Below are 27,082 nucleotides of genomic sequence, written 5' to 3'. Positions count from 1 at the left end.
CTCCCAAATTCAATCACAGAGTAACTGAGGTTGGAAAAGACCTCCAAGATCATCAGGCCCAAGCTGGGCCCCATGCCCACCTTGTCCCCAGCCCAGAGCACTCAGTGCCACCTCCAGGGGACACCTGCAGGGATGGGCACTGCAAAGCTCCCTGGGCAGCCCCTGCCAGGGCCTGAGCACCCTTTCCATGGGGAAATTGCTGCTGCTGTCCCAGCTGAGCCTGCCCTGGCCCAGCCTGAGGCCGTTCCCTCTCCTCCTGTCCCTGTTCCTGGAGCAGAGCCCGACCCCCCGGCTGTCCCCTCCTGGCAGGAGCTGTGAGAGCCACAAGGTCCCCCTGAGCCTCCTTTGCTCCAGCTCAGCCCCTTCCCAGCTCCCTCAGGAACTCTCCATTCCCTTCCCAGCTCCCTCAGGAACTCTCCAGCCCCTTCCCAGCTCCCTCAGGAACTCTCCATTCCCTTCCCAGCTCCCTCAGGAACTCTCCAGCCCCTTCCCAGCTCCCTCAGGAACTCTCCAGCCCCTTCCCAGCTCCGTTCCCTGCCCTGGACACGCTCCAGCCCCTCCAGGTCTCTCCTGCAGGACCAGAACTGGGCACAGGAGACAAATCTGAACCAGCCATGGGTTCTGAGTGCCCTTTTCTAGCTGACTCCACCTTGAGAATATATTCCTTGCTATAGTTGAGCTTAAAGGTGATGAAAGCCTCATTTGCTCAACAAAATTTCACATCCAAACATGAGTGGCACAATTTCCTGGCTAGTTTGAGGTGAAATTAGGTTTTCCTGTTGTTATTTTGGTTTCCTGAAGCAGTGAGAGCAGTGACAACCTTAGGCCCACACCCACCTGAGCTGCAGGAGGGCAAATCCTGACACCAGAGATGAAACCACAGCTCCTGCAGAGCTGCTGGCTTCTCCCTTTTATTGCTACACCCCTGAGCCTCCTTTCTCCAGGCTCAGCCCCTTCCCAGCTCCCTCAGGAACTCTCCAGCCCCTTCCCAGCTCCCTCAGGAACTCTCCATTCCCTTCCCAGCTCCCTCAGGAACTCTCCATTCCCTTCCCAGCTCCCTCAGGAACTCTCCATTCCCTTCCCAGCTCCCTCAGGAACTCTCCATTCCCTTCCCAGCTCCGTTCCCTGCCCTGGACACGCTCCAGCCCCTCCAGGTCTCTCCTGCAGGACCAGAACTGGGCACAGCCCTGGAGGGGCCTCTCCGAGCCAGCCCAGAGGGACAATCCCTGCCCTGCTCCTGCTGGACACACAATTCCTCATCCAGCCCAGCTGCCAGCGGCCTCTTGCCCCCCTGGGCACCCCTGGGCTCGTGTCCAGCCCCTGGCACAGCACCCCCAGGGCACTTTCCCAACACATTCCTGCTCTCCAGGCACTCAGGGTGCTCCTGTCTGCCTCCTAGCACAGTTTCCACTTCTGCATTGCTGCTGATTCCAGTGGTCCAGGGCAGGGAATGGAGCTGGAAAGGGGCTGGAGAATCCCTGAGGGAGCTGGGAAGGGGCTGGAGAGTTCCTGAGGGAGCTGGGAAGGGGCTGAGCTGGAGCAAAGGAGGCTCAGGGGGACCTTGTGGCTCTCACAGCTCCTGCCAGGAGGGGACAGCCGGGGGGTCGGGCTCTGCTGCAGGAACAGGGACAGGAGGAGAGGGAACGGCCTCAGGCTGGGCCAGGGCAGGCTCAGGGTGGATATTTGGAAACATTTTTTTGGGGAAAGGGTGCTCAGGTTTTGGCAGGGGCTGCCCAGGGAGGGTTGGAGTGCCCATCCCTGGATGGCTGGTGTGAAAAATGCCAATCACTTGTTTTTCTTAAATTTTCTTAAATTTTTAAAGATTAATAATAATAAAATGGTTATAAAAATAACAATACAATTAGAGTAATAAAATTTAGAGTTAGGACAATTGCAAGACAATAAAAAGCAAAGAATTACGGATGTCCGGATGCTCTCAGACGCTAAGTCACAAAAAGCATCCCTTGTGAACAAAGGAATAACCTTAAAAGCAATAACCTTTTGCATATTCATATATCTCATACATGATGCATAAATTCATTGCAAATTAAGAAATTTTCTGGTTTTTGTCAACTTCTCCTTAGTCTTGTTGCTTCCACAAAGACGGAGAGAAGGTGGAAGAATGTTTGTCATTTCTGATAAGGAGGCTGTGACTTTTTATGGGCCCCCTTTGCTGACATCTCTGTGTGAAGAGTTTCTTAATTACCTCATTTTCTTGCTTGAGCTTGTAACAAATCCTATATCGCAGAGTTTCTATGTTAACATTATGTTGTAACCTAAAACTACATTTAACACACTACGTAAGAGAATTAAACCAGCATAACTTTCTAACATTACACACATAATACTCATTGTAACATTGGCGAAAAGCCAATCGTAAAATACGCATTTTTCACAGCTGGGGGACACGGCTCGGGCACAGTCGGAGAAGGTTATATCAAATCCTGGAAAGGGAAATATTTTTTCCTGGAAAGGGAAATATTTTTTCCTGGAAAGAGAAATATTTTTTTCCTGGAAAGGGATATATTTTTCCTGGAAAAGGTGCTCAGGTTTTGGCAGGGGCTGCCCAGGGAGGGTTGGAGGTGGCACTGAGCGCTGTGGGCTGGGGGCAAGGCGGGGATCGGGCACATTCGGACAAGGTTATATCAAATCCTGGAAAGGGAAATATTTTTTCCTGGAAAGAGAAATATTTTTTCCTGGAAAGGGATATATTTTTTCCTGGAAAGGGTGCTCAGGTTTTGGCAGGGGCTGCCCAGCGAGGGTTGGAGCGCCCATCCCTGAGCACTGAGCGCTGTGGGCTGGGGACAAGGCTCGGGCACAGCCAGACAAGGTTATCCCAAATCCTGAAAAGGGAAATATTTTTTACTGGAAAGGGATATATTTTTTCCTGGAAAGGGTGCTTAGGTTTTGGCAGGGGCTGCACAGGGAGGGTTGGAGCGCCCATCCCTGAGCACTGAGCGCTGTGGGCTGGGGACAAGGCTCGGGCACAGCCGGACAAAGTTATATCAAATCCTGAAAAGGGAAATATTTTTTTCCTGGAAAGGGATATATTTTTTCCTGGAAAGGGTGCTCAGGTTTTGTCAGGGGCTGCCCAGCGAGGGTTGGAGCGCCCATCCCTGCAGGTGGCACTGAGCGCTGTGGGCTGGGGACAAGGCTCGGGCACAGCCAGACAAGGTTATACCAAATCCTGAAAAGGGAAATATTTTTTTCCTGGAAAGGGATATATTTTTTCCTGGAAAGGGTGCTCAGGTTTTGGCAGGGGCTGCCCAGGGAGGGTTGGAGCGCCCATCCCTGAGCACTGAGCGCTGTGGGCTGGGGACAAGGCTCGGGCACAGCCGGACAAAGTTATACCAAATCCCGGAAAGGGAAATATTTTTTCCTGGAAAGCGTGCTCAGGTTTTGTCAGGGGCTGCCCAGGGAGGGCTGGAGGCGGCACCGAGCGCTGCGGGCTGGGGGCACGGCGGGGATCGGGCACGGTTTCACGGGGTCACACCAAATCCTTTCCCGACCGGCGCCATCCCCTCACGGCGCCCTCAGCCCGCCCCTGAGGGGAGGGGGCGTGGCCCCGCCGCGCGCCCCTTCCCGCGCGCGCGCCCGGCGCCGGAAGCGCGAGCGGCCGCGGGGGAGGCGGAAGCGCGCGCGGGGCCGCGGCCGAAGATGGCGGCGAAAACACAGGGCGGGATCCGCCTGAGCGCGGTGAGTGCCGGGGGATGGCGGAACCGCGGCCGGCCGGGGCACGGCACCCCGGCCACCGGCTCTTCACACCTGCTGCCACGGCCTGGGGCGCCTTCCGCCGTCCCGGGCTGCTCGGAGCCCCGTCCAGGCTGGCCTTGGGCGCTGCCAGGGTCACTCCCTCAGTGAGGGCGGGGATGTGCGGCCGGGGGCTTCCCCGCCCTCACGGCGGCTCTGAGCCGGGAAAATCCCCTTCGCTGAGGGGTTTGTGCCCGGGGGAAGGTGAAGCTGGGGTGGGCTCGGTGTTGGGGGCGGGATGTCCCCGCCTCTGGTGAGCGCCGTGACCTCTAATTGCCGACTTGGAACTTCACATCTTAACTACTTTTATCGCAAGCGGCCTAATTACATTTTAACCCTAATTGCGGCTGAGAGGGATGAGTGTTCACGCAGTTAAATGCTGCTGTGTTGTGTTTTCTGTCGTGGTATTGTTGCTTGTTATTGCTGAGCTGTTGTGCCAAGTCTTCGATTTTTTTGTGCCCGTGGAAATGAAGTTAAAGCTGCTTTTTCAGGTGAAACAGGAGGGGTTTTTCCAAGTCAATACCTGTTCTCATCACCTTGATTTAGAAGAGTGAAAAGAAGCAGGAGTGCTCTGATGAGTAACTTATGAAATATTTGAGAGATAAAGGTGTGTTCGAATATGCTCAGCACTGCTGGAATCACAGAATCATTTAGGATGGGAAAGACCTCCCAGATCTTTGAGTCCAACCTCGGGCTGAAATTTTATCACCTAATATCGATTTATGTTACACTAATATCCATTTCTGTTACTTTAATATGAATTTATATTATCCTAATAAAAGTTGCTAAAATAAATTATTCTAGAGATGAGCCCTAAACATCATCTCCTTGCAGTTCCAAAATTGCATTTTGATTTTGATTTCAGGCCTTTAATTCATGGAAGTGTTTGAAACCCACAGTTTGTGTGATATTTTATTACAGCAGGATTGTCTTGCTTCTTTAGATCAAGATTGGGTATATTATTATTTTTTGGACATCTTATTGGTCATCTTGAAAGGAAAAATATCAAAAATCAGCCTTTGCATGTGACAGTTCAGAGTTTAAAATCATTCTCAGGCTGAAATCACTTTGCCAGTCGGAACTCTCAGAGATACAAATAAAACAAGATGAACTTGGAAACTTTCTGAATTATTTTTAGGCTGCTCTTTGGTTTTGCCTGTTGCAGGCACAACTGAGAATTTTGAGAATTTGCATTCAGTGGCTTTCCAGTGAAAGCTGTGGGGTTTGTGGGGTTGTTTTTTTTTTTTTTTTTGCTCAGGTGAAGCAGCTGATGCAGTTTTGACCAGGTTTTGTAAAATGCTTTGTAATGCAGACAATGGTGAGGAGAGCTGGTAGTCACAGTTCCCTGGGAATATAAAGTATTTCCAGTGGGTTCAGAGGCACTGGGAGGGCCTGGGAACTCATTCCCACCCTGGAATTTATCTCCTGCTGGTGCTCTGGCAATATTTTTGTCCAGCTGAACAAGGAAGAAGTGATCCAGGTTAATATTTTAAGAGTGGTTTTTAATTTGGATCAGTCCCTTGATGTGGTTCATTGAACAGTGGTGATTACACCTGGGATTGTGTAGCTGGCAGGAGAAATTTCAGCAGCAATTTCCCCATGGAAAGGGTGCTCAGGCCCTGGCAGGGGCTGCCCAGGGAGCTTTGCAGTGCCCATCCCTGCAGGTGTCCCCTGGAGGTGGCACTGAGTGCTCTGGGCTGGGGACAAGGTGACAGCACACCTGTCATAGATGGGACTCCATGGGCTTTTCCAACCTAAACAATTCCATGAAAATGGCAGAATTGTTCCTCAGAAAGTTGTTAAATAACTGCAGCCCAAACCAAGATGCATTTTTCACTCAAATGAATTGCTGTCGTGATAATGGGTCGTAATAGAAATTTAAGAAGTTCCTAAGATGAGGCAAACTCTGCAGGGGTTTGGGATTTGTGCACACCTTACAATCTGCAAGGGATGGGAAACTGAAATTCCCAAAGCTGCCTGTCATTTTTGAGAGATAAACTGCTTTATTCTTCAATATTTGCTGGTTGTAACTGCAGCAGATGCTCTTCTCAGGACAGTTTAGTTTCAGATATGCAGGTCTGAGTTGCATTTGGCTGTATGGAAAAAATAAAATTACTAAATAAAACTCACTTAGTAATGAAATATGTTTGGCAGAGTGAGTGTTCAACTCTTACTGACTCTCAATTAATTATGAGCTAATTAAAGTGATGCATTGATGAATGAAGTGTAAGGACAAATGGTCTGAAATATTTCCTGGTGAGTTCATCAGGAATTAGGGAGTGGTTGCTGAGAGCTGGATTGCTCTGGAGGAAACTACAAAACTGATGGCCTTAAACCACTCTTCTCCTGGTCTTTAATCTGGTTTTTCCCCTTGTTTCAATGAGGAAGGCCAGGCTGGATGAGGCTTGGAGCATCCTGCTGTGCTGGGAAGTGTCCCCATCTGGGGCAAGGCTTGATTTTGGGGAATTTCATGGGTTTGGGGAATTTATGGTCCCTTCCAGCCCAGAGTAGCTGGAATTCTATGATCAGGAGGTGCTGTGTGCTCTGAGGTAACTCCCATGAATTCCCTGTGGCACACTTGCTCAGCTTTTGCTGAGGAATGGGAGATATGAGAGCCAAGACTCCATTTGCCCCAGTTCCCATCTTCCAGCCCTTCCTTTGCCTGTCACAATTCCCAGTCCTGTGAACCACTTGCAGCCTTTCTCAAACCCTCCCCAGGCAGAGATCTAGTGAATGTCAGCAGGATTCCTGTGATGTTCTTGTCAGAATTCCCAGTGGTTCACAGCACTGGGAGCTGTTGTGTTACACAGGCAAGGTTTGATTTCTGTGCACACAGAATGGTTTGGTTCACAGGCAAAAAAGGACATTTATTGGTGATGGTGCCACTGAGTTGTCCTCAGCATTGTCTGATGGTCAGGGGAGGCACTGCTTCCTTTTCAGAAGGAATTTCTTCCTTGGAAAGGTGGTTAGGCCTTGGAAAGAGCTGCCCAGGGGGGTTTGGAGTGCCCATCCCTGCAGGTGTCCCCTGGAGGTGGCACTGAGTGCTCTGGGCTGGGGACAAGGTGGGCATGGGGCCCAGCTGGGACTCACTGGGCTGGGAGGGCTTTTCCAACCTCAAGGATTCCATGAAATTCCCAAGTGTTAGTTGATGCCTCTGTCAAAACCACAGTCAGGACTTCTTGCCAAGTCCCTCTTGCTGAGAATCCAGCAGGGAATCCAGCAGGGAATCCAGCAATGAATCCAGCAGGGAATCCAGCAATGAATCCAGCAGGGAATCCAGCACTTCCAGCCCCCTGTGGTGCTGGAGTTGTTCAGTATTTCAGCAGGGAGCTGAGCAGGTGCCAAATCCCTGAATGTGCATCCTTGTGGTGGGTTGGGATTTTTAAATGTGGTTTTGTTTTGCCAGGGAAGGATTTCAGGTGGGAAAAACCCCATCAGTTATTTCTGGTGGATTTTGATCCCAAAGCTTAGAAAACCAAGGAGCAGATGCTGGAGAATCAGATGAGGAGAATCACCCAGGGCTCTGAGGATCCCCTGAGTTCCTGCACAGCAAAGGGAGAAATCCAAAGATCCTTTTGCCCACGTGCCGTGGCACATGTGAGCTTTCCATTAATAGCCCAGAGGAATTTTCTTTTGGATTCAGAATGACTTGGAAGTGTTTGGGAGCACCCTGGCTCAGCCTGGCTCCATGCACCAGATTCTGTAAACCTGGAGTTCTGCAGCACAGATGGCAACGAGGAAGGTGCTGTCTGCTCCCTCTGGTGCTCCATGGAGAAATGCAGGGATTAGGTTGCAGTTGGAATTGTGTCATGTGCTGCTGTGACCTGAGACTCGAGGTGAGGGCTCTTGGCATGTTCTGTTGCTCTGAAGCAGGGCTGCTGCTTCTCCCTGTGCCTTCCTCCTGCTCTGGTGCCTGGTTTGTGGCTCTAGGATTTGCTTTTAGCATCATTTCTTTTCACCTTGGAGTTTTGAAGTGGCTGCTTGCTTTTATTTGCACTTTATTTGCACTTTTATTTACACTTCATACCTCGATAAAAGTGCTTGTCAATGAGTAACTGTGTAAAAATGATGCAGTATGGATATGTACACAGTATTTTAAAATACCTCTTGGATTTTCTCTGTATAATAATGTGGATTATGTTGTGGTTTTTGTGTGACTCAGTGGTACAAGGGCTGTTTTCAGTGTTTTGTGTTCATAGGTGCTGCTTTTTCTGCCATCACCACCACTCTGGCAGGGGGCTTGAGCAAATCTGTGCAGGGCGTTTGTGTTCAAGGCTTTGTAGGAGTGTAACCATGGATTTCCTCAGGGATAATGCAAACACAAGTAGCAGCTACAGCAGTTCAAATTTCTCCAAATGTTGCATGGACAGGTCCTTAATTTACATGGATTTTTATTTCTGGTTTTCCAAGTCTCTAAGTGAATGCATGTGAGCCTAGGCTGGGGCTGCTTGGCAGTTCTTTTGGCACTGACATCTCCAAGTTACATCCCATCAAGAGGTGCTTTATTTGCATGTTTTCATCTAATTCTGGCAGTGCCTGTGCCTTTGGGTACATGAAATGTGTGAGATCCAGCTGTTAAAAGCACAAAGCACCCTCTGAGAGGGGTTTTTGGTCACTGTGGGCACAGACAGTGACCCACAGAGGGTATTGGGTGCTGCTCACTCTTCACATGAAGTTTGAATCCTCCTGGTTTAAAATACGAATTTTTAACATCTGAGAACTTCTGTTACTGGGTTTAGACCACAGCTTTGATGTTTCCTGTAACCTCTGTCATCATTAATAGCAATAGTTCCTTATATTTTTATAAAGACTGTTAGGATGACAGCCCATGCTGAGACTGTGCTGGATTTCCTCTTCAAAAGCTGTATTAATGTACCCTGCCAATACCCAGAAATCACCTCAATTGCAGCCTTTTGGTGGCGTTGTCCAAACCAGCCTCATGAAATCTTCCTTTATTTGACAGCCTGGTTTCTGCCTTGGAGAGCACAAACTAATGCCCCTGCTTGTGCTTTATTCCAGCTGTCACCAAAGTTCTTGCACACCAACTCCACCAGTCACACCTGGCCCTTCAGTGCAATTGCAGAACTCATAGGTAGGTGATCAATAGCTTGGAATAATTCTTGTTTCTTTTTACAAACCCTTTTTCCTTCCTTTTAGGGAAAAACCTGGCTGAACATCCTCAGTGTTTTGCTCTTTGTTCTGGTCCTTTTGCCTTCATTACCCAGGGCTTGTGCATCTGTTCGTTAGCTCCTGTTGATCATCTTGCCTTTGATTTTCAGCAGAAGTTAATTGGACATCTCCAGTGTTCCTCTTTTCCACAGTCAGGAAATGATGAACTGGTTCCTCAAAAAGAAGGTGTGGCTTGGGAGCCCAGCCAAGCACTGACTGAGAACTTTGCTGCTGCCAAAGGGATCAACTCCTCTGGTCACACATCTTCCCCCTTTTGCTTCTTTCTTTCCTTCCCCTCCTTTGCTTCTTTCTTTCCTTCCCCCCTTTACTTCTTTCTTTCCTTTCCCCCCTTTGCTTCTTTCTTTCCTTTCCCTGCTTTGCTTCTTTCCTTTCCCTGCTTTGCTTCTTCCTTCCCCTTTCCTCCAGAAAATCAACCTAACAGAAGAAAAGAGGGATTTTTCAGCTGGATAAGACCAAAGCTGTCCCAGAGGAGGAGAGCAGAACCCTGTGGCTGTGGAAAGGCCTGGCTGTTTTGGGAATACAATCTGTTCAATCATCTCGGCTCTTTTCACACTCCAAATACTTCCAAACTCTCAGTTGTACCTGTCTGTCCTTTTTTTGTGATGCTGAAATACATTTTAGGAACTATTACACTGTGATGCAATTTGGACATAAAGTTTATAGGAAGAAACCTGCCAAGATTTCAATCACCAGCCTGTGAGTCCTGTTTTTGGCTTGTTATCTGTCTCTCAGCTGAACCTGCAGAGCAGGCAGTGAGGCAGAGGTGCCATCACATCCCACCCTCCTTCCCCCTCCCAAATCCTGGCTGTGCTGCCAGGAGGGCTTCGTGGAGCCCTGGTTTCTCTTTCACTCCTGTTTGATTTTCACATCCTGTAAACATAAAGTTGAGTCTGAAACATTTTGCAGCTCCCCTCTGTAAGGGCTGGGAGAAAGCAGACATTGCACCAGCTGCTTTGCAGGCAGGAAATGAAACCGGAATCTTGGCTTGCTTTCATTTTCTCTTCTCGTGTGAGCTGCTCACCTCCAGCTACATCTTTGGTCCCTGTTCTGCTGTCGTTGATAATCTGGGGAATTTTGTGTTGGTTTTGTGAAAAACGCCAATCACTTGGTTTTTAAAATTTTAAAAGTTTAATAATAATAAAATGGTTATAAAAATAGTAGTACAATTAGAGTAATAAAGTTTAGAGTTAGGACAATTACAAGACAATAAAAAGCAAGGAATTGCGGACATCCGGATGCTCTGGACACCAAGTCATGAAAAGCATCCCTTGTGAACAAAGGAATCACCCTTAAAACAATACACTTTTTGCATATTCATACATCCTTCATGGTTATGCATACATTCTATTCTGAACAAGAAACTCTGTCTGTTGTATGTCAACTGTTTCCTTTAATCCCCATGGCATCTTCAAGTCTGAGCAAGGCCTGAAAAAATTAGTTTCTTCTGATAAGAAAACCATAAATTCCTCTCCTTTGGAAGATTTAGGTGTTCCTCGAAGCGAGTATCTCATTCCTAAAAAAAAAACTCCCCCACATACATAGTCTCTATTTTAACATTGTGTTAGAACCTAAAACTGTATTTAACACTCCTTAAGAGAACTAATACAGCATGACTTTCTAACATTACACATATAACATTCATTGTTATATTTGCAAAAAGCCAATCATAGAATATGCATTTTTCACAGTTTGGGTGCAGCTGTTCCATCCTAACACTCTGATTGACTTTAAAATGTGTCTGCACTCAGCTGAATTTTTGTTTCCTGGTCTCCCACACTGTTTGCTTTCCTTGCCCTCAGATAATGCCTACGATCCAGATGTGAGTGCCAAACAGATCTGGATCGACAAAACCGTCATCAACGACAACATCTGCCTGACGTTCACCGACAACGGCAACGGCATGAACTGCGAGAAGCTGCACAAAATGCTCAGGTGGGCAACCCCTTCACACCTGTCTTGTACAAATTCCAGCTCTACTGCTCAGTGTTTTCCTGTTTCTCATCTGTAATTCAATGATTTTGCTCACAAATTCAGCATTTCTGAAGGTCCAGGTGAGACCCCAGAGTGGGCAGATGCTGCTAAAGCTTTCCTGTAACTTTGTCTGGGAACTTTCGCTTCATAATTTCCTTTTGTACTTTCTTTCAGCCTTCCCTTTATGCTGTGGAAACTCTCTGTAGTGGCTGCTAGTGGAGATAAGGAGAATTCAAACATGTTATTTTTACTATAATCATCATCATTATTATTATTAATAATAATAATAATAATAATAGGGTACATGAAATGTGAGAGATCCAATACTAAAAGAGGGGATTTTGGTTACTGTGGGCACAGACACACTTGCTTTAGTTTAAGTTAGTGAATGAAAGAAAAAGGGATATTCAGCTCAAACCCATTGGAATATTAGTAATAGAATGTATTGTAGAAAAATCAATGGATTTTCTATTTTTTAAATAATTATCTCTTTAAATATTCTGTGGGGCTGAAACAGATTTTTCTCTTATTTCTACAGTGGCAAAAAGCTTTCTGTGCAATTTCTCTTAGTGTAAAAATTGCTCTGCCTGCAGATTTAAATTTGAGCAAGCTTCAATTCAAACTGTTATTTTTCTGTTAGATACCATAATAAATCCTAAATTTCATATGCAGTTCCCTGTTTTACTTGAAGTGAGGTATGGAAATGGAAAACTTGTGAATCGAACATTTTCTAGGAAGTGGACAGAGGAAGAAGGGTTAGGGGCTTTTATTAGTATTTACTGTGAAATTACAGGATAACTACCAGAATCCCATAAGAATGCTTTTTCACGTATTTCCAAACTTGATATTTCTATTCTGTACTTAAAAGCTGGAAGTAGATTTTCCTGAGTTTTTGCTGTGTAGTTTTAGCAGTGTTGTCCAGGTGATTTTAGGATTTGATTGTTCAGTAGTTCCTGACCTCTAAAACAAGAGGGTTGGGTTAAGTAATTTGCCAAGTCTTGTGCTTGAATTTGTTGAACCCTCAAGTTTTTCAGGGAATTTTTTCTTGATGCCTTGAGAAGGCTGACCGAGAACAAAAGAATAAAGAGCTAAAGCTCTTTACCTTCAGCTAGAGAATAATAGACTCTAGTAGTTTATTCCAGTTGTCTCAGATAAAACTTTTTCCTTCCTTATTGTAAAATTGACCTCTTCTTCCCTGATGGTACCTATGTTTCAGGGATATGTTAATACCTATATTAGGGCTAGAAAAATGTCAGTTTTCTTTAACATAAAATATGCTCCCTGGTAGGAGGGTGCAGTGAGGTGGGGTGAGGCTCTTCTGCCATGTCCCAGTGATTCGTGGTTGCCAGAAACTGATGTCTTGGGAAGACTGAGCTGGAGCAGGGCTGGGCAGAGCTACAGAATAAATCAGGGATTTATTCAAGGATCTCCTCCATGGATGCACCTTGGGCAGCACCAGAGCCCAGCCAGGGCTGCACCCAAATGACCCAAAATGGTCCCAAAATGCACGAGCGCTCCCGGGGCTCTCCCTGGGATCAGTTCTGCTCCATTGGCACCTTGGAGTTCATTGTCCCATTCCAGCTCCAGCCCATCAGTCCCACCCTGCTTGTTTTTCTCTCTCCAGCCCACGCTGTTTGTGCTCCTGGGCTGAGGTTTGGATCATTTGTCCTTGGTGCCCAGCTGGAGCAGGAATTGTTTTGTCTCTGCTCTGTGCACAGAGCTCAGCATCCCATCATGTGAAGCTCAGACCCACACACTAAAGCAGCACAGAATGTGAAAAGTATAAAAGCTCAAAGCTGAAGCATCACCCTCCTCTCCCTGCTGATGCTTTTTGCCCGTTGCAGCTTCGGTTTCAGCGAGAAGTCGGTGATGAACGGCCGCGTTCCCGTGGGGCTCTACGGCAACGGCTTCAAGTCGGGCTCCATGCGCCTGGGCAAGGACGCCATCGTCTTCACCAAGAACGGCGACACCATGAGCGTGGGGCTGCTGTCCCAGACCTACCTGGAGGTCACCAAAGCTGAGCACGTCATGGTCCCCATCGTCACCTTCACCAACCACCATATCCTTCCGGCATTCCTTGGGAAAAGTCGGGGATGCGTCCCAAATTCGGGGGAAAACGTCACCCAAAAGAAATCTTCGGCTGCTTTTATGGATGTTGATATCAAAATTTTCTCCTTGGAGAGGAGAACATTTTCAAATTTATATCAAGTGTTCAAATTTATATCAAATTTTCAAATTTATATCAAATTTTCAAATTTGATGTAATTTATATCACATATGAATTTATATGAAAATTTATATCAAATTTTCAAATTTATATCAATTTTTCAAATATATAAAAAATGTTTTAATTAGATGTAATTTATATCGCATTTGGATTTATATGAAAATTTATATCAAATTTTCAAATTTATATCAATTTTTGAAATATATATCAAATTTTCAAATTTGATGTACTTTATATTGCATAGGAATTTATATGACAATGTATATCAAATATTCAAGTTTATATCAAATTTTTGAATATATATAAAATTTTTAAATTTGATGTCATTGATATCATATATGAATTTATATGAAAATTTATGTCTGATTTTCAAATTTATATCAATTTTTCAAATATATATCAAATTTTCAAATTTGATGTAATTGATATAATATATGAATTTATATGAAAAGGTATGTCAGATTTTCTAATTTATATAAATTTTTTGAATATATAGCAAATGTTCAAATTTGATGTAATTTATATCGCATAGGAATTTATATGAAAATTTATACCAAATTTTCAAATTTATATCAATTTTTCAAATTTATATCAAATTTTCAAATTTCATATAATTTATATCAAATATGAATTTATATGAAAATTTATATCAAAAATTCAAATTTATTTATGGATTCTTATATCAACATTTTGTCCTTGGAGAGGAGCCATAAGGCAGAAAATTCCAGGAGATTGGTTAAAACTTTTAGCTTAGTAGGATTTCTGAGATGTGGAATGAGAAGCTGGGAAGTGAGTCCTGAAATTCCCTCATTTTCTGAAATCCTGACTCCATTCCAAGTCCCACTCCTTAACACAGTGCCCACGGCAGATCAGTGATCCAGCAGAATCCAAGAACAGCCTCAAGGCCATCCTGACACATTCCTTGTTCTCCACTGAGGAGAAATTGCTGGCAGAGCTGGATGCCATCATAGGGGAAAAAGGCACCAGGATCATCATTTGGAATCTTAGAAAGTAAGAGAAATCCATCTCTTTCCTCATTCATTTCACATTTTCTTTCAGTGGATGCAAACATAGAAGGATTTGGGGGTTCTTTGTATGTGGAGTAACTGGAACAAGCTGTGTGCAGTTTAAAAAATGGCAAGCTGGACTCAAATGTGAATTTTAGCAAATCTCTGAGGAATTCTCCTTTTTTTCCTTCTTTCCTGACCACCACAACACTTGCTCATGTATTTGCTTTTTCCCCTATAATTAATACATTTTCCCTTCTTCATTCTTAGAGATAAAAACAACAGACCTGAATTTGACTTTGACAAGGATAAATATGACATCAGAATTCCAGAAGATTTGGATGAAACAGGCAAAAGAGGCTACAAAAAACAGGAAAGACTGGACCAGATTGTTCCAGAAAGTGATTACTCCCTAAGAGTACGTGTTGGATTTTTAAAATTAGGATTATTTTTGGATGCTGGAGGGTGTAAATGTTTTAATTTTAATCTAATCTGTTTTATAGGCTTACTGCAGTATTTTGTACCTGAAGCCAACCATGCAGATCATCCTGAGAGGACAGAAGGTGAAAACACAGCTGGTTTCCAAAAGTTTGGCCTTCATTGAGAGGGATATTTACAGACCCAAATTTCTCAATGTATCCTTTGATATTTCCATTGCAGAACTGAATTCTGTGACTGGATTTTGTTCAGTTATATTGATAAATTCTGGGTTCTTTTTTGGGTGTTTTTTTTTTAATTATTTTTTAAATCCTACTGAAGGAATTGTCTCAATATAAGAAAAGAAATCTCTAAGACCCACTCAGAGCAACTCTTAAATTTTGTGTTCCATGAGATTCGTCCTATTTTTCCTTAATATCTGCTCAAAGGCCAAAACAGTCAGAATTACTTTTGGATTTAACTGCAGAAACAAAGATCATTATGGAATAATGATGTACCACAAAAACAGACTCATCAAAGCTTATGAAAGAGTTGGCTGTCAGTTAAAGGTAAGAAATTGAGTCGTCAAAATATTTTTACATCTTGACAAATTTCATCCAAATACTGATTTTTAAAAAGAATATTGATGGAAAGCAAGATGTTGATGTATATTTCACAAAATCACCTTTTTTACTGTGTGCAGCAGTTAAAAATTGTATTAAATTGTTTGGTTTTGAGGCTGTTAGATTCAAAAATATGAATCTGATCACATCTTTCACGAGAAAAAGAGGGGGGGAGCAGAGGATTTATTCTTTAGGGGGTTTATATCAAGACTTTCTCCTTGGAGAGGAATCATAAGCCAGAAAATCCTTTTTCCCCAGTGTAGTTACAGTTAATAATTACCTCCAGCAAACTCTTGCAATATTGACATGGATTTTGTGTTGGTTTTCCTGATAAACTTTAATTCCTTGCAGGCAAACAACATGGGTGTGGGTGTTGTTGGGATTATTGAATGCAACTTCCTAAAACCAACTCACAACAAACAGGATTTTGACTACACCAATGAATACAGGTATTTTTATCTGCATTTTCTAGCCCATATTGCCATTTCCTGGGAAATACTTGATAAAGCTGCTTCTTTAAATAGGAAGAATAAAAGTTTCTGGTGTTCTGGCCAAACCTGGTTTAAATGCAAACAGCTATTTTTAGACCCCTTTTTGTCTGTCCCCTCTTTGTCTTTTTCCTTTTCCTTATAAATATTTTCCCACAATATCCACGCCAGCCTTGTTTCCACATTTTCCCCTGGGTGTTGTTTTGTAGCTGTTCATGAGGAGGGATTTTCCATGTGCCCAACAGTGTTTTTAATGTGGATTTTAGTGTGGAAATTTCAGGCATCAAACGGTGATGCTGAACCATTTCCTGTGTGGCACCAGTTCCTGGGCAGAGGGGCAGGAACTGGGAATGCCCTTGGCAGGGAATGGTCTCCACTTGTTGGGGTTTTTGGAACACTTCACATGCAAGGGAGATTTCCTCAATCCCTTGGGTTTGATTTGTGTGTCAGCACCCCAGGAAATTTGGAAACTTGGTGCCCAACCAATCTGTCCAAAAAATATAATTAAGTCAATATCCAGACAAGTGGGGAGAATCAGAGGATCATTGAGGTTGGAAAAGACCTCCAAACCTTAGAGTGCCACATCCAGTTGTTCCTGGACATAACTTCGGGGTAGAGGTGTGAGTTAATCTTACAATTAAATTAAATAATGAGCCAAGTTTGTCTGAGGAGGGGGATTTCACCCCAGCTGCTGCTTCAGCAGCAAAGCAGCTTCTCCTCTCCTGGCTGCTCTGTGTTCTGTCAGCTCCTGGTGCCGTGGAGTTCCCATTCCTGCAGGGATTCCAGCAGGACTGGCTGTGGTGTCTCCACTCTGCTGTGCTGTTTGTCACCCAGGAGCGTTCCCATGCCAGCTGCATTCCACCCAGGAAGCAGCAACTGTATTTCACCTCTGGTTTCAGTACTGTTAAATGGAAATGTAACTCCCCAGTTTGCTCTGGTTTTACCTCACCTCCCCTGCTCTTGGAATGTGGGTGGGCACAGTGACACCACACTTGAAACATCTCCTGTGGATTTTGTGCCAGGAGTGCTCCAGGCTTTCACAAGATGTTTTTGGTTTGGGCTGGAGCGTTGTGAGCCTGATGGAAAGCTGCCCTGCAGTTCTCTCCTCCCTACAAAGGGGATGTGGTGCCATCCATGCCTCACTGCTCGTTCCTGCCCTCCTGGTGTCCCCAGGCTCAGCAATCCCTGGATCCCAGCTCTGGCTCACACGAGTTCACTGCACAAACATTTGTGTTGGTTCAAGGCCCGGGGTGGTGCTGAGCCAGGCCAGGGAGGGCTGGGCCTGGTTACTCATCCCGGGATTGCTCAGAGGTGAATTCCAGGGGCTGTCCTCACCTCCAGCTCACCTGGGGGCTTTATTGTTGTTCCTCACCTCTCCCTCCTGGGCATGCCAGCTCTGGGAGTCCCTGAGCTGCACCATGAGCCCTGAGCAGGAAACAAAACTGAAAATTACCCTGGGTGAGACTGAGCTGCTCCTTTCTGTCAGAGTGCAGACTTTGTATCACATTGAAGGGATCAAATGTTGGCCAGCTCCTTGTTGTAAAGTTGGACATCAGCCTGAGAGCAGCCATGGACCTGCACTTGGGATGTACAGGAACAGCCAGAACTAGAGTGAGATGCTGGATGGGTTTTGTGCTTTTGTAATTCTCTGGTTGAGGCTGAACTGGTGACTCTGTTCATCAGCAGCACTCTTGATTTCAGTCTTTGTGCTCTGACTTGTATTTCCAGGAATTTCTTTGCTGACAAACATGACTTCAGAAAATTCCTCATTTCTACAGGTTTCTAAATAAAAACTTTTTATAAAAGAGAAAAGGAAAAGCTTTTAGAAGAGCTTTTCTCCCACTCTCGTGCAATTAGAAATATTGGTTTATGCACTTTTTCTGTCACTGGAGTTTATAAAGGTTCTTTCTGTGCTATAATTGAATTATTCAAGGTGGTCTTTAAATTCTTTTCTTTGTAGACTCACGATAGCAGCACTGGGAGAAAAGCTCAACGATTACTGGAACGAGATGAAAACCAAGAAAAATGAGGAATATCCCTTAGCTCTGCCCGTCGAGGAGATCCAGTGAGTCCCAGTGTGACAGCAGAGAACTGAACACGGGGTTATCTGATAGCAGAACACTCTCTGGTGTGCAGATGCTGATTGATTTTGGTGTTTGCCCAGGAAACAGCCTGACCAGACGTGGGTGCAGTGCGACGCGTGCCTCAAGTGGCGGAAGCTCCCGGACGGAATCGAGCACCTCCCGGAGAAGTGGTACTGCTCCCTCAACCCTGACCCCCAGTTCCGGTAAGGACACAGCTCAGGGACACCTCCCAGCCCTTACAGACCCCCTGGCAGCAGCAGGGCTCTTCACCTCCTTCTCTCGTGGGATTTTTTCTGTCCTCTTCCTTCCCTCAGGAATTGTAATGTGCCAGAAGAACCAGAGGATGACGACTTAATACACCCCACGTACGAGAAAACCTACAAGAAAAAGTGAGTTCTGGAGACTTTTATATTGTAAATGCAGGCGAGCCCAATGGGGAGAAATGACAATGTCTGACTCAATTCAGAAGGCTGAATTCTTTCTTTATTATAACTATGCTATAATACATTAATATACTATATAAAAGGAGGATACTAAAATTACATACTACTTTATCTCTAACACAACTCTCTCTCGAGAGTCCACCCCCAGGTGGGTTGGATTGGCCACCAGGCTCAAACAATCCTCACCAGAATCCAACCAAGCAATCACTCCAGGGAAACAATTCTCCAAACACATTCCACATGGGAAAACAAGGAACAGAAATAGAAATTGTTTTCTCTTTCATTTCTTTCTGTGCTCCTCTATGAAAAATCCTGAGAGGGAGAGAAATGTGCTTGCCAGACTTTTACATGGCCCTCAACACTAAAAACTACCAAGGAGAGCTGTGCAGCAGTTGGGGTGATAGTTCAGCTCCCAGAGAGATGATGTTCCATAGGATTTGGCACTGTGGGAATGGTTTGGGATGTCCCAGAAGCAAAGTCTGGGGGCTGTTAGGAAATCTTGGCTCTGTAACTTCCAAAGGTCCATGTTGAAGTATTTTGAAAAGATCAATACATTTATTTAGGAATAAAAGGGTTCTTAGCTAAGGTGTATGACAAAAACTGATTTGGGTAATTGTGATGCTGCTTTACATTCTAAAAGTGGGAGTTTGGGGTTGTTTTAAATATTTAATAAATAATCTAAAGGGAACTTGTTGGAAGTTAAGCTAACTTCAGACAAGCTTCCAGCTTCCTGAGGAAACTCTCATTCAATAAACAAGAATACTTGGATTATTGTATCTAGCTGAGATGAGGAGTAGTGTGTTTGCTTTTAGATCTTAGATTTAGTTTTTATAATGAATGAACAGTTTGAATCTAAGCTCTTCCATGTCTGTTTTTTCCTTGCTGCTGTGCAGGGACAGGGAAAAACTGAAGAGGCGAGTGGAGTACGGCCACCAGGTAACTCCTGAAGCTGGCAGGAGCCTGCCCTGGGTACCAGTGTCTGCTTCAACATCCCCTTGTACTCTGGTGGCTCTGCAGGATTTGCTCACCACGAGGAAACCCAAAATCCCCTTTCTTTGCTGCCCAGTGATGGAAAAGCCACCATTTCTTTCTCCTTAGGAAGGAGTTTGAGAGGGACAAAGGTCTCTGGCCAAAACTAGAGGAGATGACAGTCACTGGTGGCTGTTTGTATGGCAGGACACCCAGTTTGTGAAAGGGGATTTGTTGGAGAGAGGTGATGAGGATATGGAAGCAAAGATGCCCTTAAAAGTGGGGATAGACAGAGGTGGAACAGCTACACTTGTGCAAGGAGACGCTCAAGTTCACATTAAATCCAGATGCAGATCAAGGTGTTTGATGGGAATGTCTGAATTGTAACTCAGAATCAAATTTTCTACGTGGGATTTTGTTTCAGTTGCATTCAAAGTCAATTTCTGACCTAAGATCATTTCTGGAGAAGAGATGCTGCATGTGCTGTTTTAACCTATTTATTTCATTTTGCTGTTTCTCTGCCATTACATCTCCTCCAGCACAAAAGCAATTTCTGAAATTGATAAAATTGCTTGTTTTGGGCCAGCTAAATGAACCCTGAGTAGCTTTCCCAGGGATGTCTGTCCTGGAGTTTGTGTCTGATGGGCGAACTCCAGACAGAGACACAGCTTGGGAAAAGCTCTTGCCTGAGACTCTGCACAGCACTTTAAAATTAAAAACTGGGATTTGGAGTAGTCTAGTCAGCTATTCTTATCCCAAAATGCTGAGTCTGGGTTCAAGGAGGTACTTGGATATTGAAATGTCAGAATTTTAGGTGTTGGTATATAAAGAACTGCTTAAATCCCTCCTGAAGAATTTACTAATATCTGTTTATTTCCATTCTTAACTTACATTGTCTTATAGATGAATAATGAAATACTTTTAAAAACATCTGTTTCTTCAAGTAAAGACTTCAAAACATTCTCACCTCCGAATACAAAGGAAGCTCTCCCAAGGTTACTTATACCAAAATCATCAGATGCTTCTGTTAGAAGATCTCTGCCTATTTTAATTAAAGTAGCTTCCCCTCATGTGGATGCTGACAGTAGGTGAGTGGACCTGTACAAAGGAGATTCCTGTTTATTTCTAAAATTAATAACTTAATGAAAATGATGGTACTGGTGGCAGCTTCAGCTGCTGAAATTCCTGTGGGAATTCTGGGAGCATGGGAAGCTCCAGGTTAAAGGGACCTGGAGACTTTGTCAAGTACAAAAGTGAATGCAAGAAAATGACAAAGGAACATTTTTAGTGATTTGTCTGTTCAGGAGCAGAGTTTATGTTCTCCACACTGCCCAGGCTGTTTTCCTGAAATTCTGTTCCTGGGAGTGCTGAGTCTGCTTCAGAATAATGTGGGAGTGTGTGGATGGCAGGCACTTGTTTTTACAGGAATTTACTCTGATAAAAATCCCGTGCAGGAGATTTTCTGGAATGGTAATTTTTGGGCAGTGCTCAGCAAAACTGCACACGGTTGGAAACAGATGATTTGGCAGCATTTAAGCAAATAAACTGATTATTTTAATATTTTCCTCCTCAGTCTCAAAAGGAGGACGCAGAGCTGTGCGACACCCGTGTCCCTAAAGACCCCTCGGCTCAGTGACAAAACATTCAGCAACCACGAGGAGGAGGATGATGATGAAGATGTCATCATTTTAGAGGAGAGCAGCACTCCAAAGCCTTCAGCAGATCCTGATGTTCCTGTGGTAAAAACAGAGTGTATCAATTTGGATCAGGAGGAGAAGCAGAAGGAAGACTCTCCCGTGGAGGAACCTTGCAGTGCAACCACTTCAGAGGCAAATAGTGAACAGCTGAGCTCAGCAACACAGACAGAGCTCCCAAAGCTGGTGGTGAAAAAGGAGGAGGTGGAAGACATCCCAGTCCAGATTCCTGGGGCAGAGATGGAGAACGAACAGCACAAGGTCAATGGAGTTCCTGAGACTTCTGTAGAGATGGAAAATGAACTGAAAAATCAGCTGCAGTTACTGAACACGGAAAAAGAAATGTACCAAAGCAAATGTGAAGCGTTAACCAAACAGGTGGAAACACTGGAACAGCAGCTTTTGGAGATGAATAATAAATATGTAAAAAAGGAAATGTGCCATCAGGCAGTGCAGACCTCTCCCTCCTGTGGAGAAGGGAGTGCTGACGGGAGGAGCTTGGCCGAGGTGACAGTGCTCTATGAGCAGGCCCTGGGGGAAATAGCAACGCTGAAGGAGCAGTGCAGCACCCTGCAGAACCTAAAGACTGAGTGCAGCAGATGTGCTGATGGAGAGAGCAAGAGCGAGGTGGATGAGATGGCAGTGCAGCTGGATGATGTTTTCAGGCAGCTGGACAAGTGCACCACCGAGAGAGACGAATACAAAAGCCAGGTACTTCTCATAAAACCCTCCTGACACTTCATTATCTCTATTTTTACTCCCTGTTTCACAGCACTTCTACTACACAGTGTTTTGAAGAGTTTTTACAGCTTTGTTTTTTCTTTTGATTGGCAGATTGAAGTCCTAGAAGTGGAGAAGAATCAAATGGCCTGTCAGTGTGAGGAGCTCAAGGCAGAGCTGGCTCAATTAAAAGCTTCAATCCCACAGGCTGTAGCACGTGCAAATGATTCTACCACCAGTAATGTAGAAGACTCTGTAAATTTTTCTGATGGAGAAAGGTATCAGTTTTGTTCTTTCTAGATGTTATTTCAAGATTTTTGCTTGTTGGTTGTATTTCAAATGTTGTGATAAAGGTTATGTCTGATAATTGTATAATAAAATGTGATGCTTGCAATTCTTTTCTACTGCCTTTTGTGACTCCTAACTAATGTTGTTTTTTTTTTTTTTTTATCAAGTGATGTTTGTGATTTATGATTTATTTGTGTGAGCAGGATTGGCCACAACAGACTAGGAAACTGATACTTCAGAAAATATCCAAAATGTTGTATTATTTCTAAACACAACTTGCAAACCAAGGAGAGAAAAGGGAGGCAGGAAAGAGGATGGTGATAATTATTTTCTGCTGTGTAATGAACTTCACTTTGAGAGTCTGTTTTTCTGTCTTGAATCACCTGAAGAATCTGGATTTGAAACTTTCCTGTAAGAACTCCTTGCTGCAGGCAAATACTGTGGAATCAGGGTCCAGGGTGTGTTTTGGAATTAAACAAGGGTTGAAACTTCCACCTGGAGAGCTTGGAGCTCTTGGGAAGTGGGAATAGCACACACACAGAAGAGCCCAGAGCAGGTGGAAGCAAAGTGAGCTGAGGTCCCTGCCAGGGGAGGATCCAAGGGGGGGAAGCATCAGCTCTGATAAAAGGGAGTCAGTTAAGGGATCATTCCAGCAAATTGATCCCTGGGACCAAATGAGAGGCATTTCAAAGGGAGCTGAGGGCCTTGTAGTGTCTCCAAAAGTTAACATTCCCGGGAAAAGGCAGTTGTTACGCCTATGTTGAGGACAACCAGAGCTCCATCCTGGCACTGTAGCCTCAATCCCAGCGAAAACATGGAATAAATCTACCTGGAAGTCACCTACAGCCCCATGAGAGTCAAAAGGGAGTAAGGACAACCAGCATGGGGTGACTGAGGGCAAACTGGGGATCAGCAGTAAGGCAAAAGATAAAAAAGACTTTTGCAGCTCAAGTCCTCAGCCCAGTTCTGTGCCACTGTAAAAGGACATTGAGGGACTGGAGTGTGGCCAGGGAAGGGAACAGAGCTGGGAAGGGGCTGGAAAACATCCTGGGAGAAGCAGCTGAGGGAGCTGGGAAGGGGCTGAGCCTGGAGAAAAGGAGGTTCAGGAGGGACTTCACTGCTCTGCACAGCTCCTGCCAGGAGGGGACAGCCGGGGGGTCGGGCTCTGCTGCCGTGTCCCAAGGGAAAGGAGGAGAGGAAGTGGCCTCAAATGGCACCAGGGGAGGCTCAGGTTGGAGATTGGGAAAGAAAATTTCCCTGGCAGAGTGGTCAGACCTTGGGATGAGCTGCCCAGTGAGGTTTGGAGTCACTGTGGGAGTGCTCAGGAGGAGTCTGGATGTGGCCTTGAGGATGTCATTTTGGACTGGATAATCCCAAAATTCTCTTACAGACCTGGGCATTCTGGGTGACAGAGCCAAATGAACTCAATAAATTCCTGATGCCATCAAATTGGAGAGAACTCAGAGGAGGGCAGAGCTGCTGCTGGGGGACTTTGACAAATTGGACAAACGGGCTGGAAAAAATGCCCTGGAAGTTCTGCAGGGGCAGAAGCTGGAGGCAGCCCTGGGGAAGCAGCTGGAGCAGTCCCGTGGTGCTGGGGGTGGCAGGGCAGCGTGGGCCAGCGCTGCGCTCTGCTGGTGGCACCCAGCAGCTCCTGCTGGGCAGGCTGGGCGAGTGACTCTTGGGGCTCTGGCACCCCAGCCAGGAGTGCTGCACCCACCTCTGGGCACCCTGGCAGAGTGCAGAATAACCTGGCTAATTCCCAGAGACCCCTGTGAGTCTTAACAAAGGAATTGACCCACATCAAAAAAACTTACCTGTCGGCACTTAATTTTATTTTTCCTTATAGCTCTGATGTGTGTTTATTAAAAGAATTAGCAAATAAATGCAGGACTTGGAAGTAACTTCCCCCACAAGTTGATGGAGATATGGCAGCACTGAGAGAACTGGATAAAGGATCTGAGAGTAGAAGGAAATGGGCCAGAGAAAGGATGGCTCATGGCAAAACAATTTGATCAGGAAGAGGACACAGCAAGGACATCCAGGAAAGAAACCAAAAAAAGGGAGGCACAGCCTTTTCCCTGGGCTATACCCCTTACTTCCTGTTTATATTTTAAAGCTTTTGGACAAACTCCTCTTTCTTGCCTTCTCCTCTCTATTTCTCTCCTTTTGTTCCTGTGGGTTGTGGTAGTTTGGGTTTGTAAATGGATAAAAATACCAGGCTTTGAGAAATACAGGTGCTGTGGGGGAAAGGATTGTACCAATAGTTAGTCTGAAATATTTCTGACAGGAATTCAGTTTAGGGTTTGAAACTGAGGGAATATCCCCCTTCAAGCTGAAAACTGAAGAGACTCTTGAGAAAACTGGTAGATTTAGAAATAATTTCAATTTCGATGCAGCTTTACCTGCATCTATTTTTTTTTTTTTTTTTTGTTGTTGGTTTATGGGAGTCATGAAGCAAATCCAGTCTGGATTATGAGTCCAGCTTTGTCAGGTGAGCTCTGAACACAGAATTCCATCTCCAGCTAATGCTGTGCTGTTCTCTCCCCAGCCTGAAGCTCCGCTCTCTCCGAGTGAACGTGGGACAGCTCCTGGCCACCATCATGCCCGACCTGGACCTGCAGCAAGTGAATTATGACATCGATGTGGTGGATGAAATCTTGGGGCAAGTGGTAGAACAAATGCATGAAATCAGCAGTACTTAAAATCTCCATGTTTTAGCACAGTTTTATTGCTCTTCCATTATAACCTGTAGGTTCCAGACTGTAAACAGGGCTGCTTCACTTTATATATTTGACATAGGTGGATCTATCAGTGTAAATATTCCACATTTAGCTGTTCACTTCCTCCTCAAGGAACACTGTCAATACTGACCCACCCTGATGTACTTAATTAAGGATTTTGCTTTGGAAATGTATTTGTAATTAAATTTGCAGATATTTTTACTATTAGGAATCTTAATACTTTTCTACAGACACCTTTTGGTTGACTTTGGATCTTATATAAGAATTAATACCTGTGAGTATTTCCTCTTCTAAAATAGTGTAATATCTTAGAAATGCAAAAAAAAAAAAAAAGAAAAGTTGTATCCCACAGTGTTGTTCCATTGCTCCCAGCAGTGTTCTGTGTTGCATTCATGGAATAGAAATGTAAGTAGTAGGTGAGAATTTGGGCAATATTTAGGGAATATTTGTGTGGTGCTGCCACAAGAAAGGTTCTTTAAGGGTTTTGTCCTGAAAACTGGAGATGGACCAGTTGGATGGAAGCACTTGGAAAAGGAGGGATGTTTCTTATCTGTGGTGTAAACAACAGGGTAAAAATGTTCAGCTTCCACAGCTTTAGACAGTTTTATTATAGGCAAGAAAAGGGAATTCCTCTTTTTCGCATGTCCCCTTTTAGAATTGTGTGCTCTAAATCTTCCCATTTTTCCATGATCATGGGAAAACCTGGAAGCAACGGTACCAAGAGAAATTCCCAGCCAGCAGCAGGGGTTTCTTCCCAAGACATTGAGAATGACAAACAGGGTGACAAAGACAGCAAATCCATCTTTTCTTCTCTGGTGGGATTGGTCACCCAAAGGGTGATCCAGAAAGATTATTCTTGCTTTGAAGTTCAAAAAATAATTTAATTAGTGTTCAATATGTTAATATGTTAATTCTTAGGAAGTATCTTTTTTTTTTTTTTAATAAAGTCAATATTGTTGGCTTTTGCACTGCTACTGTCCTGAGTTAATCCCTTGGTGTCCCTTTTTTAGTTGTAGTTCGGTGCAATTCTTTCCAAGGACAGTATTTCAATGAAGATCTCTCTCTATGCCAATAATGGGAATGCACTACTGTTGTACTTTATAAAAGAGAAATTGAATGTTTGATTTGGGAAGAGGTGGCTGTAATATAACTACGTATGACTTTTGCAGTTTATATTTCCCATTTCTTGGTGTGTAGCTTTTCCATTTCTTAATCATTATTTATTACGTTTCATCAGACTGTAGCTGAATTTCTTGTAGACAGCTGGCAAAATAGAGCACATGTCTATATTAAAAATGGCAAATTTACAATGTACATTTACACTTTGGACAACGGTGGACTTATGGAAATGGTTTCTATTTACTTGTTAAAATGTATTTTTTGTAAAAAATAAAAATATATAAATCAGAGTTTGCAGGATCCCAACTTGTGTTTGTTTCTAAATAAAGCCTGTGCAGAGTGGCTGAAGTGGTGTTAGAAGAAAGCCTGGCTCAGTCTGGTGTTGGATTGGGCACACCTGTATGGAAATGGGATGGGAATGTCCTGGATATGGAAAAAGCGCTGGTGTAATCCAGAGGGTATTAATGGAATGGAGCTGAATTTCAGGAAGTTCTGCTCTTGATACATGGATGGGCTTCCTTGCCTTCAGAAAGTCACCGAGCACATGGACTTGCACCATCCTAAGGCAGTTCTACTGCTGTGGAACTCCTGAGGACTTTTGTAAAAATAATTTTAAAATCCCCTATTCCATACACATCCTCCTCCCTCAGCTGGAAAAGAGATGGAGAAGGAAGAGGTTGGATTGATCCAGAGGTTGGTGGGGACTGGGGTTAAGATTGATGGAGATGATGAGGAGAGGACTGGATGTGTCAAGGCTTAATTCAATAAATGGTCTCAGTGCCAAAGGAGGGAGTTCCCACAGGATAACTCACCTAAGACAGGCACAGCTGGCAAACAGGAAGGGGAAAGGTTTGGAATGAGCACAGCACAGGAGAAGATCCCAGTGTGCAGAGAGTGGGAAATGCAAATGCAACACCAGGAAGGTGCCAGCCTTGGTGAGGCTGATCCGGGTGAGCTGTTTGGGCAAAAATTCCCATCGTGGCAAACTGGGGGAAGGATTGTCCAGAGAGTAGGACAATGACAGCGAGCTGTGCCACAGGGATGTGACAACAAGGACTTCTCCCATGGAAGGCTTAGAGCCATGATGACTCCAGAATTCAAGGTAGGACAATGACAGCGAGCTGTGCCACAGGGATGTGACAACAAGGACTTCTCCCATGGAAGGCTTAGAGCCATGATGACTCCAGAATTCAAGGTAGGACAATGACAGCGAGCTGTGCCACAGGGATGTGACAACAAGGACTTCTCCCATGGAAGGCTTAGAGCCATGATGACTCCAGAATTCAAGGTAGGACAATGACAGCGAGCTGTGCCACAGGGATGTGACAACAAAGAGTTCTCCCATGGA

General features: G+C 44.6%; 1 protein-coding gene across 1 annotated transcript; it reads left to right on the top strand.

Annotated features, from left to right (window-relative positions):
• The first annotated feature begins 3,632 nt into the window (after window positions 1–3,632).
• MORC3 (MORC family CW-type zinc finger 3) lies at window positions 3,633–26,024 on the top strand. Its single transcript, XM_085560555.1, has 17 exons — window positions 3,633–3,696; window positions 8,770–8,842; window positions 10,740–10,872; window positions 12,756–12,970; window positions 14,002–14,149; window positions 14,416–14,563; window positions 14,649–14,780; window positions 15,012–15,131; window positions 15,537–15,634; window positions 17,634–17,738; window positions 17,838–17,960; window positions 18,072–18,146; window positions 19,094–19,136; window positions 20,073–20,257; window positions 20,743–21,574; window positions 21,698–21,861; window positions 24,423–26,024. Exons 1-17 carry the CDS (start codon window positions 3,658–3,660, stop codon window positions 24,574–24,576), a joined length of 2,787 nt encoding a protein of 928 aa, XP_085416681.1. The 5' UTR covers window positions 3,633–3,657; the 3' UTR covers window positions 24,577–26,024.
• The last annotated feature ends 1,058 nt before the right edge of the window (window positions 26,025–27,082 follow it).

The sequence above is a fragment of the Lonchura striata genome, chromosome 1 (assembly GCF_050655825.1).
Source record: "Lonchura striata isolate lonStrDom1 chromosome 1, ASM5065582v1, whole genome shotgun sequence".
Lineage (NCBI taxonomy): Eukaryota > Metazoa > Chordata > Aves > Passeriformes > Estrildidae > Lonchura > Lonchura striata.
The sequence above is the reverse complement of the archived record's forward strand: the minus strand, read 5'-3'. Positions and strand labels throughout refer to the sequence as shown.